The following is a 15,831-nucleotide window of genomic DNA, read 5'->3' as shown; positions in this document are numbered from 1 at the left end:
TCATGTTACCAAGGTTCCGTCAGTCACATGTCCAATGTCCTTGACCTCATTTTCATGGTTCAGTGACTACTTGAAAAAAAAGTTAAGATTTTTTGTAATGTGAAATTCTCTCTTATTATAAGTAATAGGATAACTATATTTGGTATGTGCGTACCTTGCAAGGTCCTCATGCCCGTCATACAGTTTTCACTTGACCTCCACCTCATTTCATGGATCAGTGAACAAGGTTAAGTTTTTGTGGTCAAGTCCATATCTCAAATACTATAAGCAATAGGTCTGGTATATTCGGTGTATGGAAGGACTGTAAGGTGTACATGTCCAACCGGCAGGTGTCATCTGACCTTGACCTCATTTTCATGGTTCAGTGGTTATAGTTAAGTTTTTGTGTATTTCTCTGTTTTTCATATACTAGTACTGCATGCAATAGGTCAACTACTATATTTGGTGTATGGAATGATTGTAAGGTGTACATGTCTAGCTGGTATGTGTCATCTGACCTTGACCTCATTTTCATGGTTCAGTGGTCAAAGTTAAGTTTTTGAGTTTTGGTCTTTTTATCTAATACTTATATATGCAATAAGTCAATATTTGGTGTATGGAAATATTTTATGATCTATATGTCAGTCGCTCAGATTGAATTTGACCTTGACCTCATTTTCACGGTTCATTGCTCAGTGTTAAATTTTTGTGTTTTGGTTTTTTTTTTAAACTTTAAGCAATAGGTCAACTCATACATGCCAACCTCTGACAATGAAAAATCATGTCATGACATGATATGACATGTCAAAAAGTATGTGAAAACGTGTGATGTAGATGCGGACTTTTTCATATGAATTTAATAAACAATAGTCTGCTGAAAACTTTTATTGAATTCAACTGTTGATCACTAGGCACATATATATTCAAAACAACTGTCAGTTTAGTAACATTTACTTGATAACAAGGCACAACTGATTCAGAATTCAGTGTAAATTTCTTCATAATTGAAAATACTCTCTCACAGTCAGAATTGGTATTTGCCTGAACTAAAATAGCTTTAACAAGCTTTGATCAAGTGTCATAAACATGTTTTTGCCATCTAAAATGCTATCTTTAATCTCTGCCTTTGCTTCCAAAAAATTACATGTATGGTGCTATTGCCTGGTCAAGACTGGGTAGTTCATCAGCTGGTACATGTACTATGAGAACTGATCCAACAGGTACAGTTCAGTGATATTTCCATCTCCTATAACCTGTTGAAATCTGTTGGCCAGATTTGAAACTGAAAAGGAAAAATATTTTATAATTTGATTACCAAAATTATGAGTCCATTAAACATGCTAAATACCTAAATCAAATAGCTACATTGTTCTCCCCCTCTCGCATGTATTGTTATGATTGCAACATAGGATGCATAAATTATGCGTTAATTGTACCTTGTTACTCATCATTTAAACTCGAACTCCCAAATATAATTTATAAATCTTGAAAATTATATCTTGGGTACACATGGTTTTCGCTTATCAATCATATCTATAGACGACAGTACAGGCCCTGAAAGCGACCTCTTTCTGTAAACATTTCCCATAAGTTAATTTGAAAGAAAGATTGTCACAAGATCGTAAAAACTAATCACAAACTACTTACCTTTCAGGGGTTGTGCTGTTCGTCTTTAAAACAATGGCGACCAAACAATTACTTCGGAATTCTCGATATTTTTCATCTAACAAGGGAAAAAACCTAAGCATCGCGATATCACTAACAACCATAAAATGAAAAAGCGTGTAATTGCGTGTAAAGTGATGAAAAGCGTGTACACGCCATGTGACAAAATCCTCGTGTGTAAACTGTCCAAAAAGCGTGTATTACACGCGAACATCATGTCACTTGGCATGTATGGGTCAACTATATTTGTTGTATGGAAGAATTGTTAGCTGTACATGTGTGCCTGGCATGGTTCATCTCACCTTGACCTCATTTTCATGGTTCAGTGGTCAATTTTTAGTTTTCTGGGTTAATGTTAAGTTTATGTTTAAATTGTAATAAAGCTTTATATTTAGGACTATTAACATAATATCAATGATTAGTAAAGAAGGCAGACATTTCAGCGTGTGCACTCTTGTTATGCCTTACTTAGGGGCATTATGTTTTTCGGTGTGTGTGTCTGTTCGTCCATTCGTTCATTCTTTCATCCGTCTGTCTGTCCCACTTCAGATTTTGGTAAAGGTAGTTTTTGATGAAGTTGAGAGTCCAATCAACTTGAAACTTAGTACACATGTTCCCTATGATATGATCTTTCTAATGTTAATGCCAAAATAGAATTTTGACCCCAATTTCACAATCCTCTGAACATAGAAAATGATAGTGGGAGTGGGGTATCCGTGTACTAAGGACATATTCTAGTTAAAAAGATAGTTTAAACCTTTTACAAATAATTTTATTTTGCAGATTCCCTCATCCTGTGACATTAGCTGGGATGATGGAAATGGGGACAGCATATCTTCCAATTAATCAGAATTGGAATAGATATATTCAGCAGTCAAACTTTGTGTATGATGATCTACAGAGAGAACTTAAAACCATTCTGATGAAACTGGCCAATGAAGCATGTACTAAGATACATGATGAAAGGTAAAATAATTTGATACTGTATGTTGTGTGTTTGATAGGTATGTATGTTATACTCAGGGGTGGCATTATCGTTGAGGATACAGAGGGAGTTATGATGTCATGTTTTCCTATTATATCTAGGATTGACATCAGTGTAGGGCGTAGCCTCAGCAATCTAGAATATATATATATATAAGAAGTAAATGTTAAACAGTATGTTTGTGTCCTTTCTATATTACAATAGTTGATTTAGCCCAGAAAACTACTTGTATCTTTTTCTTTTTACTATTTATTGGAGAAATTGGATAAGCCATAAATTGAAAATTATCCACATCTAATTCAAGCAGGAATTTAACAGTAAAATGAATCTGCTCTTGTTTATCAAAATTTATACTTGCTTCTTTCTGGTGAGCACAAAATTAAGAGGACTGATGTATTTCTTTAGAAGTGTCTGGGTTTCAAAATATCATAGAAATTTCTGTTTAAGGGAACGAATTATGTTTCAGGTATAAAGATGACCCATGGTTATGGGACTTAGATTGGTCTACAAAGGACATTAGGATTAAAAAGGCACCAAAGACCAAGGCTAAGGCCAAAAAGGTTTGATAAACATTATGACTTGTGTGAAGTACTATCATAAATATGGTACCCATTTACATGGATTTTGCAATTATTCAAAATCATGAATTTTAACTCCTAATACAAATTTTTCGTTGATTTAGAGCACTGAAAATTGAAAAATCGAAATCACAGACCCTCGAACTTATGAAAGTTTAAACTTTCATTGCCATCAAGTAGTAAGTTGCTTTCATTGAAAATAAGAGAATGTTGAACACTAATAATTGACTTAGTTATCCTGTAGTAATGTGCTTCTTTTGATTTGAGGACAAATCCTCTCAAATTTAAATCTGCTGTAATTCAGTAAACCTGTGCCAGTTAAGAGTAAAGGTTAGTTGATTTAAAGGCAGAATAATTTGTCTTTGATTGGTAGCATACCCTCCTTTGAATTGTGACCATGTGAATGAGGAAGTTTGGAATCTGACTGTTTGTCAGTCTAATGTAAAGCAGGGTTAGTATTTGTATTAAAAGTACAATTACAAATAAATGAAGTGAATACTTTTATTTCAATTTATTATGAAAGATCTCAAGGATATGTTTTGGCTGTGACAATTTTGACCTCTGTGGTGATTTTTTGTGTTTGCATCCAATTAGAGGGGGTAGGACCTTCATCAGGTCTCCGGGATCGGGTGTTTTTCAGCTGAGGATTTCATGATTGATCCTTTTGTGATCCGGGAAGTCTTTTTTTCGTATTTTGGAATGTCAGGATTTAGATTTCTTAAAATTCAGGACCTCAGGATTTTATGGTTTTTAAGCTCGGGATTTCAGGTTCAGGACCCCTCCTTACCCCCCACCCCCCTACAATGCATATATTATTAATCTATTTTATTTGACACAAATATTTCAGGTGACAGAAAAAGAAGAGGAAACAGCAGAAGACAGAATCAACAAAATTTTAGCCACATCAGAAAGATTATATAAAATCAGGTCACATATGGCAGGATACCCAGGGTAGGTATTATACCCTCTAATCTAAAAGTCAGGGCTATGTTAATAACCATGAAATTCCAGTTGTCAATTCATCCAACAAATATATTGTTATCTCACTTTTCTTTAATTGTATAAAAATTTGTTTATCTATTTACATCAGTTTTTGAAGTGCCTTAAATCTAAAACTGAATACAGATAGATTCTACATGGCATCCTGAAATGCTTTGCCTGAATTGAATCATACTGTGATCTTTCAGATGGTATAAAGATTTATGTATGAGACTGAACAAAGAAGATTGGTTGCCTGGTCCTAGTTTGATCAGCCTGCAGATGAGAGTAGCTCCTAAACTGATGAGGCTCATGTGGGAAGGATACCCTGTACATTATGACAGTAAACTTGGCTGGGGATATGTCGTCCCTGATCCAGAGAAGCTTGAGGAAGACAAGGACATGCTGGAAGAAGTAGAGAGTGACAGTGATGGAGAAGATAAAACAGGAGAGGAAATGTCTAAATACCCTGTCAGGTAATTAAATACATTATAAAGACCCAAAATCTGTCTAAACACTTCTGTTAACCAGGGTTTTATATATCTTAATTGTGCATAAAGATAGTTTAAAATTGATGGTATAATGAAGGAGATCTAGAGAAAGTTGATTATTGGATATGTACTGTGTTTTATATTGAATTGTATATTTTTCACAAAAGATAAAAGGGAAAAACCAATACTAACAAAAAAAAAGAAATAGATTGCAATATACATATACAGGTATTTTTGTTGAGCCTTCGACTTTAGTAGAAAAACCAAGACATAGCGATTGTACATTCTGTTGACGGCTGCAGCGTCCACAAATATTCACTCTGTAGTTTTTGAAATTTTAATCACTTTCTTAAACTATTCTGGATTTTAACCAAACTTGAACAGAATCTTGTTTATGATCATAAGATAGTATTCAGAAGTAAATTTCGTAAAAAAAAAAATCCTGTTTTTCTGTATTTTACTTATGAATGGACTTATTTTTTCTGCCGGTAAACATAACATTCATTCATGATCAAAAGCTAGTATCTTGAAGGAAATTTTGTTAAAATTTTGTACCTATTTATCCGTATTTTACTTAAAAATGACCATAGTTTTTCTTCTTGTTAATATTACATACAGTCTATAGTTAAAGTTTTTAAAACATTTATTAGATTCATAAACTATCCTGGATTTTTACCAAACTTGGACAAAAGCTTCTTACAATCTAAAGATAGTATCAAGAGGAATATTTATAAATTGATTTTTTTCCCTCATATTTGTTGAGCCTGTGATTAACAGCAAAAGAAGGCGAGACACTGGGTTCCACGTAACCCTTAAGACTTTTCTTAATGATCATATGAAAGAGATCACTTTTGCTGATAGTTGATTGATTGATTGATAGTTGGTGTTTTAATGCCACTTTTAAGCACCACATTTGGGCTAGCGGGAGTGCCCAGAAAAAATCACTGACCTTCTATAGGAAAACTGACAATCCCAGTCAATTAGAATTGGAGTCAAGTGCATCCCCAAGATTGGGGTTCACTGGCTAGTGATTACAGCAGGAGAACTACTTGGCCACAGAGGCCTGATAGTTGACATTACAAATTCTGTTAATGCAGGGCATATTAGTCACACACATGTAACTTCATTCAAACTATAATCAAAACATATTTATGTTCATGATGTTTTCTCTATTGTACAGATCTGTCTTCAAACTTTGTGGTCTTAATTATTCAGTGAAGTCAACCAGAGAATCTTTATTTAACTTGGAGGATACATTACCAGGATATGTTCCCCAGGCAAAAGTTGATAAAAACAAAATGGCAGAGGTAGTCCAGACTGGTGTGGATGGTAGTATGACCTGGGATGAGAAAAAAAAACATCTACAAGCTGCTGGAATCACACCTAGGAATATACCTCCTGTAGGTAGAAACTTAATAAAGGCTGTACCATTTTAACACACATGGAAGCCAGAAGAGATAAAATCACCTAGAAAGGAAAATTAAAGTTTCACCTATATTTAAATTGTACTTGACGTCTACCCAAAATTAAGATTTTATAGTGCATTGCCTGAATCCCCTGTATGTTTAAATGTCATTTAGTGATGAATATATACCTTGGCTTTGTTTTATTTGGTAGATAATAATTTAGATGGATTATTTAAGGTTGAAAAAGTTCCTCAAATTTTTTTTAAGGTTTTAGTGAAATGACATTTATATATATTCAATATATCTCAGTTCATATATAATCCAGCTGGCCACATTATTACCGGTGATCTCAACATTGTTAATAACACGTCCCACGAAATGTGTTATCAAAAGGTCTGAAATATTGTGAGCCTAAATCCATCAATTGGAAATACAACTTTGAAATTTTGATGGATTCAGTCGAGGATTATGCCAGGCAATGGGCTAAGTGTGAGAAGGAAGACGTAGACACTCTTTCCGAATGGATTAAGGCAGTGAGGTCGTTGATACAAATCAGAATTAAGAAACTGAATTGGTCTATCAATGCCCATGCTACGTCAATCTTTAAAGACCCAAATGTTGTTGTCCACGCAGATAAAGCCCCAAACAATATCGTTTTTGTGTGTAAAACTCATTTTACATTAACTGCTTGATAAACGAATTAGGTATTGACAATTGACTTGGAAACTCAACATATACCCTCACGACACTTACCAAAGAGGAAATCCTGGATAATCATAGTTCTGTTCTAAGTTCCTTTGGAATTTCAACCAAAGATGAAGAACTGGATCTTCCATCACTGTATTGGATACCTTAAACATTTGACTTTTCTACATTCTACACAAGTATTCCACATTCCAACCAAAAAATTCATATTGAAAGAGTTGGAATTGCTTTGTTTCATAAAAAAGAATGGCCAACATAGATACAAGTATCTTGTCTTAGGGAGGGATAAATCCTACTTTGTAAAGGATCACTCTGATTCAAACAAAAAATTCTCTGAAACTAACATTATCAAGATACTTGATTTCTTGATTGACAACATATTTGTTACGTTCGGAGGATGTGTTTTTCAACAGACTGTCGGCATTCTAATGGGAACAAATTGTGCCCCTCTACTTGCCGACTTGTTTATTTATTATAATGAGGCTGACTTCATACAGGAACTTCTTAGGAAGAAAGATAAGAAGTTAGCAATATCCTTTAACTCTACTTTTCGCTATATAGATGATGTTCTTTCACTAAATAATTTTAAAATTTGGTGACTATGTGGAACGCATCTATCCCATCGAACTAAAGATAAAGGATACTACAGATACAGTTTAGTCTGCCTTATATCTTTACTTACATCTAGAAATTGACTTTGAGGGTCAGTTAAAAACAAAACTTTACGACAAAAGAGATGATTGCAGTTTTCCAATTGTGAACTTTCCATTTCTAAGTAGCAACATTCCAGCAGCACCTGCATACGGGGTATATATCTCCCAATTGATACGATATTTCCGTGCTTGTATTTCCTATCATGATTTTCTTGATAGAGGGTTGCTGCTCACAAGGAAGCTATTAAACCAAGAGTTCCAAATGGTGAAGTTGAAATCATCCCTTCGTAAATTTTACGGATGCCATCACGAGTTGGTTGACCGCTATGGAATAACCGTTTCACAAATGATATCGGATATGTTCCTTACGTCGTAACTACAATCCACTTCCCTTTCATTAATGTGACCTACCAAATTAGACTATTTACAGGATCTGTTATCACATAAGCAACACGACAGGTGCCACATGTGGAACAGGATCTGCTTACCCTTCCGGAGCACCTGAGATCACCCCTAGTTTTTGGTGGGGTTCATGTTGCTTATTTTTTAGTTTTTTATGTTGTGTCATGTGTACTATTGTTTGTCTTTTTCATTTTTAGCCATGGCATTGTCAGTTTATTTTCGATTTATGAGTTTGATTGTTCCTTTGGTATCTTTCGTCCCTCTTTTAAGGTAAAGCTATATAAACATAATTTGATTTGTAATAATCTTGATTAAGTCAGACACCACAAGCAGTAGTTCTCATATGTTTGAAATAATTAGGGTAATATGAATAGATGCTGCAGCATAATCATTACCAGATTCAAACAACTAAACTAACACTAATTCTTTTCAGAAAGAAGGAAGACATGATATTGGTATTCCAGGCTGTTGGTTCTATCAAATTCCACACAAGGTAGTCTTGCTAGTAATCATTACAAATTTTTGCATCCCCACTACTTGTGCTGTTGCTAATACAGCTACTGACTTCTTTAACCTTAAAAATTTATATTGAGATTCAATTTTCTGTTGAATTTTTCACAATATCCAGAAACCCAAAACTACCGGTATATAAAAAAAAAAGTTGTTTTATAAATCATTTGAAAAATATTTGTGGTGGTTGTATCTTTATTTTTACCCCTAAAAAATGTATTAAAAACACAAAGGCAGAGTAAAATAATATAGAACACCATAAAATTCCCAACAACAAATGATAAGCTTCAAGATACTTAACAGTTAAAAAGACTAAAAACTACTTTATTATGAACAAAAATACAATGATTCAAATACAAATGAATCATTACATTTATAATTTTAATAACAGTAAACCTTTTCTAGTATAGAAAATATTTATTTTTCAGGATGGAAAAGGAAAGAATGTAGGCAATCCTCTAGCCAAGGATTATTTAGCTAAAGTAGAAGATGGTATTCTCAAAGCTTTGTCTGGAACAGATGCTAATAGGGCTCTCAAACTCAGTATTATGTGTTCTTACTGGAAAAATGCTATGAAAAGAATCGAGTGAGTTATTTAAGGAATGACTGTTATATTTTTTCTGTCTATGAAGAAATAACATAAAAAATATGGTGCACACTGAATAACATGCGTAGCGGGTTATTTAACAGTGTGCACCACATTTTTTATGTTATTTCGAATAGACAGAAAAAATGTTACAGTCATTTCTTATAATTTAATTCTAAATTCCATTTTAAACTAGAAAACCATGAAAAAACTTTGATGACTTCACGGTCACATGACTAAATTATGTCTATGGGCTCATAACAAAATAACGTCAGCCAATTAGAAGACGCGTTACATCCAAAATTAAATTATAAATCATATAAAACGTGAAGGTTATCTTTAAATATATTCACAGTGCATGATGAACTTTTTCTAATCAAATAAACTCATCAATGATTTTTACATTTTTACCAGACTTGTTTCAAGTGATTTAAAGTGTAAAACTTGTAAATTATGCTACAACATAAAGATTCCTTTTTTTAACTATCATCTTTTTTTAGGGCATTATGTTTTTCAGTCTGTATGTCCTTTTGTTCAAGGTAGTTTTTGACGAATTTGAAGTCCAAACATTTTGAAACTTAGTTCACATGTACCGTATGATATGATCTTTCCAATTTTAATGGCAAATTAGAGAGTTTTGACCCCAATTTCATGGTCCACTGAACATAGAAAATGAAAGTGTGAGTGAGGCAGTCGTGTACTTTTGACACATTGTTTAAATTTTGAAGATAATGTTTGTGTTATATTTATTCAAATACTGATGATTATGGAATTTCAGCTTCAACATAAGAATAAATTGTTGGTTTTATTTTTTAGTATATCCATATTGTTGAAATTAAAAAAAACACAGCAGTCACTCTCAATTTTTCATTTGATAGTAAAGGTATGATGAGATAATGTGAGACTGAGTACATATCAGCAATTATGAATTTGATTTTACAGGGGTCAAATGGCGTTGGGTTTAAAGAAAGAAGACCTTCCATCCAATGTTATAAAGTACGTAATTATAATATCACTAGAACACACCCGCGAAATCACGGGCATATACAGCTTGTGAACTGTTGTAGGATGATGCTTTGTAAAAGATATTATGCATGGAGAATTTCATAAAAGGTATCAAAAGCCCTCTCCCTTTTTCCAAAGTCCGATATTTGTTTCCTTTCTGTTAAATTCAATAATTTTCGTGTTTCTGGCCTCAAACCACAATTATTTTTCTCCTTTGCTACAATGCTTCTTTTGGTAAAAGTCAAATCAAATTAAAAATTTACACCGTTTCAAACATGAAATAAATGTAACTGCTTATATATAGACCATTATTAGTCTAATAAAATATGCTTCTAGGACAATCCATCAGTGCCTTTTCTTTTGAGAGCCTTATTAATATACCAACGGTAGGATATGAATCGTGTATAAATGACTAAGACCGACTTAGGCTAATTTGAGGGGTGGTCGGAGGGGTCCTGATCCCGAAATCCCGAGATGCAGAATTTAAAGAAATTCATATCCCGAAATCCCGAAATCGAAAAATATATTCCGGGATTCAGTAAGGTTTAATCCCCAAATCCCGATCTTAAAAACACCCAATCACGACGCCCCGAAAAAGGTCCTGCCTCCCTCTAATCTCTACTTTACTTTCATTTTTGCCAAATCACTATTTTCCCTTTCAACCATAAATTTTTATTCCCCATTTATGGACATTTTGTTTTCTAGTCTGTTTGTTCGTTCGTTAGGTCGTCCGTCAGTCCGTCCGTCTGTCTGTCCCGCTTCAGGTTAAAGTTTTTGGTCGAGGTAGTTTTAGATGAAGTTGAGCATGTTTTACTTATTAATATATATATATGCAAGTGGTATGACCCCTTAAATAGTAAACATTTCAAAGAAAACAGTAGACAGAATCAGGGACTTTCTATATTAACATAGAAAGTCCCTGACAGAATACAGAGTCTCTATATATTAAAGTAGTATAATCGTAGTTTATATGTAGATAAACACCAAAAATAATTCTCCTCTCTAAGGAGGTATAATAATTGTGGTTCTTGCGATCTGAACACCATGATATGAAACGTGAAAAATAATTGTCCTCTCTAAGGAGCTCGAGGTATAATAGTTGTGATTCTTGCGATCTAAACACCATGATATGGAAAACGCTCTGGATGGCTTATTTATTTTTCATTTTTGTTATCTATCATACGATTGGTTGTACTTGTGTCACATGTTTTACTTATTTTAATATATATGCAACTGGTATGACCCTTGGATAGTAAACGCTAACATTTCAAAGAAAACAGTAGACAGAATACAGAGTCTCTATATATTGAAGTAGTATAAAAATAGTTTACATGTAGATCAACGCGAAAAATAATTGCATACCTGTCAACTCACCCGTTTTTTGCGGGTGACACCCGTTATTTTCACCTCTCACCCGGGAGTTTTTCTTTACCCGGCGGGTCCCGGGAATTTCTAACATTACCCGTTTCACCCGGATTTCTGACCGGAATTGTTTCCGGTATTTAGAAGTAATACGACCTTCGGTTTTATCGGTCTTTTTCAATGTAACCAAAAGTCAAAATGTAGGACTGTTTACCTGAGCTGTGAAATAGCTTCAGGTTATTCCTGTGGAAAAACTAAAACCACCCAAATAGTAAAGAGGGCCCTTTCAGTTGAAAATAACAAAGTGGTAGTTGAAAACAAGCCAAGATTTTTTGTTTTGTCAAAACTTGCTAAAACATTACTGGTTTTGCCAAACAGCAATGCAGACAGTGAGAGGGCATTTTCTTTAGTAAAGAAAATAGCTACAGAGTGTAGGGCTGATCTTAATAAGGATACACTGTGTGCTCTTCTTTCTTGTAAAATGAATACACATTTACATTGCTATGAACTGAAACCAAGTGCAGTTCTTTTAAAGAATGCCAAGTCTGCTACTATGGAATATAACAATAGTCTGAAATAAACTTGTATACATGTTCTAACTGTTTCATATACATATTGACTATATAAATTATATGTAAACATATTTTTGTTCTTCAATTGAGCCCGCAAAATGTCGTACGCGTTATGACCTGAGATTTTTTTTCTCAATGCAGGTCATGACCTGACTTTTCATTTTCAGAGGTTGACAGGTATGTAATTGTCCTCTATAAGAAGGTATAACAGTTGTGGTTCTTGCGATCTAATGATATTGAAAACGCTCTGATTGGCTTGTTTATTTTTCATTTTTGTTATCTATCATACGATTTGTTGTATTTGTGCATGTTTCAAACCAGAAGTCTTATCTATGACTAAAATTCAGTCTGATGACGGAATCATATCCGGACTCCTTTTTTGTTGTTTTTCTCCCAAAATAACTCAATCTGAATAATCATAAGAATGGATGACAAATGTGACTATGCATATTACCTATAGGACACAGAGGCTTAGTGATTGATTTATTGTGGAAGGAAGAGAAGCGACACACAAAATGAGGTCTTCTCGTTTAATAGTATAGATACATTTAATATAAACCTATGAGTACTTAGTATTGAAAACCATTTGATGTAAGCATATTAAAGTTAGTTTATTATTTTACACTTGTGAGAGCTGCACTGACTGTATTAAAAATGGAATGATCATTAAAGTTATTTAAATTTTGCCAATTTATAAAAAGACATAAGTATAAATGAATAAATTATTTGATTTGATTTTTGTATTTTGAATGCTCCTTTTAAGCACTGCTCTTTGGCTATAACGTGACAGCCAGTTTTTATTGGTGGAGGAAGCCGGAAAGCCCGAGCTTTGATAGGAAAACTGACTATCCTAGTCAATTAATATTGGAGTCAAGTGCAGCTGCACAAGCAGGGTTCGAACTCACAACTCCAGTGTTGACTGGCTAGTGATTACAGTAGTAACTACTTAGACCACTCAGCCACAGAGGCCCCTAAATGAATAAATGTTTACTTTACTATTGTGAATAATGATAATTTATATTTTTTACACTGTAGTTCTAGTAAATATGAAGAGGATAGTTACTATGGTGCTATAGTCCCAAGAATTGTATCAGCTGGAACCATCACCAGGCGTGCAGTCGAGGCAACATGGCTGACAGCAAGTAATGCATATGTAAGGATGCTTTAGAATTTTAGTTTCAACAGTATTTAGTAATAAAAAATTGTATAACAATAAAGTATTACAATTTTACATGAAATTCAAATATGGCATTTGGAAAAAAGTTTGGTGAACTTTTATAAATCCGTCTCCCAATTCATAAGAATTTTGAACCCCATGGACTTCTAATTTAATATGTTGGACTTGATAAGTTACAAGTTCAATCATTATAAAAAGGCATCTAAGGGAATGGAAATATGTGTCCCATTCTTATTTAGGGGCCAGCTGAGGCCCACCTCTAGGTACAGGATTTTTTCGATGCATTAAGACCCGTTGGTGGCCTTCAGCTGTTATTGCTCTTTGGTATGGTTGCTGTCTCTTTGACATATTCCCTAATTCCATTCTCACTTTTATTATTAATGTAATATACTTTTGAATAACTTTTCAGGCTAATATGGCAAAAATATAAATTAATTAGGTTTCAAGGTTCATTCATGACTTATAGTCAATAGATTTGTTTTTAAAGACCGTTGAGAAGTAATGTTTACATTTACTCAGCTCATCCTTTCCTCCTACATTATCACTCAGTTTTCAGAGTATTGAATTAGAGTGTTCCGAAACTATCAAGAGATAATTAGATTAGTAAATTAATTAATCATTAATATAGCAAAAAATATATGTGATAATTTGAAAGAAAGAATCTTTTTATGTTTTTGATATAAAAAAATAAATTCTATTTATAGATAAAACTTCATAAATTATATTATTATGTTTATTTTTAGCCTGACAGAGTAGGAAGTGATTTAAAAGCTATGGTGCAAGCACCACCAGGGTATAATTTTGTTGGAGCTGATGCAGATTATTACATTATTATGTCTATTTTTAGCCTGACAGAGTAGGAAGTGAGTTAAAAGCTATTGTGCAGGCACCACCAGGGTATAATTTTGTTGGAGCTGATGCAGATTATTACATTATTATGTCTATTTTTAGCCTGACAGAGTAGGAAGTGAGTTAAAAGCTATGGTGCAGGCACCACCAGGGTATAATTATGTTTGAGCTGATGTAGATTATTACATTATTATGTCTATTTTTAGCCTGACAGAGTAGGAAGTGAGTTAAAAGCTATGGTGCAGGCACCACCAGGGTATAATTTTGTTGGAGCTGATGCAGATTATTACATTATTATGTCTATTTTTAGCCTGACAGAGTAGGAAGTGAGTTAAAAGCTATGGTGCAGGCACCACCAGGGTATAATTTTGTTGGAGCTGATGCAGATTATTACATTATTATGTCTATTTTTAGCCTGACAGAGTAGGAAGTGAGTTAAAAGCTATGGTGCAGGCACCACCAGGGTATAACTTTGTTGGAGCTGATGTAGATTATTACATTATTATGTCTATTTTTAGCCTGACAGAGTAGGAAGTGAGTTAAAAGCTATGGTGCAGGCACCACCAGGGTATAATTTTGTTGGAGCTGATGTTGATTATGACATTATTATGTCTATTTTTAGCCTGACAGAGTAGGAAGTGAGTTAAAAGCTATGGTACAGGCACCACCAGGGTACAACTTTGTAGGAGCTGATGTAGATTCACAGGAACTCTGGATTTCTGCAATTATAGGAGACTCATATGCCAAACTTCATGGTTAGATTATATTGATACAGAAATTATTGTAAAAAATTGAAAATGGAAATGGGGAATATGTCAAAGAGACAACTACCTGACCAAAGAGCAGAAAACATCTGACGGCATGCATATGTTATAAGACAGTTACAATTACAATTACAATTGCAATTTTTTTTAAGAAGGACAAAAATGTTTGATTTTTTTTTTCTTTTGTACTTTCTTACATAAAAATACACAATTTTGGAAAATTGAGAAGATATATAAGATTTTGTAAAGACCTATTATTTTGTAACTGAATGTTTCAAAGCTACCTACAGTATTACTTTTATGTAGGTTGTACAGCTTTTGGTTGGATGACCTTACAAGGAAACAAAGCTGATAAAACTGACCTCCACAGTAAAACAGCAGAAACAGTTGGTATCAGTAGGGATCATGCTAAGGTAAGGAAACAAAGCTGACAAAACAGACCTCCACAGTAAAACAGCAGAAACAGTTGGTATCAGTAGGGATCATGCTAAGGTAAGGAAACAAAGCTGACAAAACTGACCTCCACAGTAAAACAGCAGAAACAGTTGGTATCAGTAGGGATCATGCTAAGGTAAGGAAACAAAGCTGACAAAAACAGACCTCCACAGTAAAACAGCAGAAACAGTTGGTATCAGTAGGGATCATGCTAAGGTAAGGAAACAAAGCTGACAAAACAGACCTCCACAGTAAAACAGCAGAAACAGTTGGTATCAGTAGGGATCATGCTAAGGTAAGGAAACAAAGCTGACAAAACTGACCTCCACAGTAAAACAGCAGAAACAGTTGGTATCAGTAGGGATCATGCTAAGGTAAGGAAACAAAGCTGACAAAACTGACTTCCACAGTAAAACAGCAGAAACAGTTGGTATCAGTAGGGATCATGCTAAGGTAAGGAAACAAAGCTGACAAAACTGACCTCCACAGTAAAACAGCAGAAACAGTTGGTATCAGTAGGGATCATGCTAAGGTAAGGAAACAAAGCTGACAAAACTGACCTCCACAGTAAAACAGCAGAAACAGTTGGTATCAGTAGGGATCATGCTAAGGTAAGGAAACAAAGCTGACAAAACTGACCTCCACAGTAAAACAGCAGAAACAGTTGGTATCAGTAGGGATCATGCTAAGGTAAGGAAACAAAGCTGACAAAACAGACCTCCACAGTAA

The 15,831-nt window shown here is 34.1% G+C and overlaps 1 protein-coding gene across 3 annotated transcripts in view; it reads left to right on the top strand.

Annotated features, from left to right (window-relative positions):
• LOC139519540 (DNA polymerase subunit gamma-1-like) overlaps positions 1–15,831 on the top strand; it is a 47,014-nt gene that overhangs the window by 14,929 nt on the left and 16,254 nt on the right. For all 3 annotated transcript variants that reach the window (XM_071311704.1, XM_071311705.1, XM_071311706.1), the window contains exons 7-17: positions 2,428–2,610; positions 3,096–3,189; positions 4,055–4,158; positions 4,395–4,661; positions 5,857–6,076; positions 8,276–8,335; positions 8,781–8,938; positions 9,881–9,934; positions 12,913–13,030; positions 14,526–14,658; positions 14,974–15,080. In XM_071311704.1, coding sequence (XP_071167805.1) covers positions 2,428–2,610; positions 3,096–3,189; positions 4,055–4,158; positions 4,395–4,661; positions 5,857–6,076; positions 8,276–8,335; positions 8,781–8,938; positions 9,881–9,934; positions 12,913–13,030; positions 14,526–14,658; positions 14,974–15,080 — 1,498 coding nt within the window. The remainder of the gene's footprint in view (positions 1–2,427; positions 2,611–3,095; positions 3,190–4,054; positions 4,159–4,394; positions 4,662–5,856; positions 6,077–8,275; positions 8,336–8,780; positions 8,939–9,880; positions 9,935–12,912; positions 13,031–14,525; positions 14,659–14,973; positions 15,081–15,831) is intronic.

Source organism: Mytilus edulis, chromosome 4, assembly GCF_963676685.1.
Source record: "Mytilus edulis chromosome 4, xbMytEdul2.2, whole genome shotgun sequence".
Taxonomy (NCBI): Eukaryota; Metazoa; Mollusca; class Bivalvia; order Mytilida; family Mytilidae; genus Mytilus; species Mytilus edulis.
This window is presented reverse-complemented; position numbering and strand designations above follow the sequence as displayed.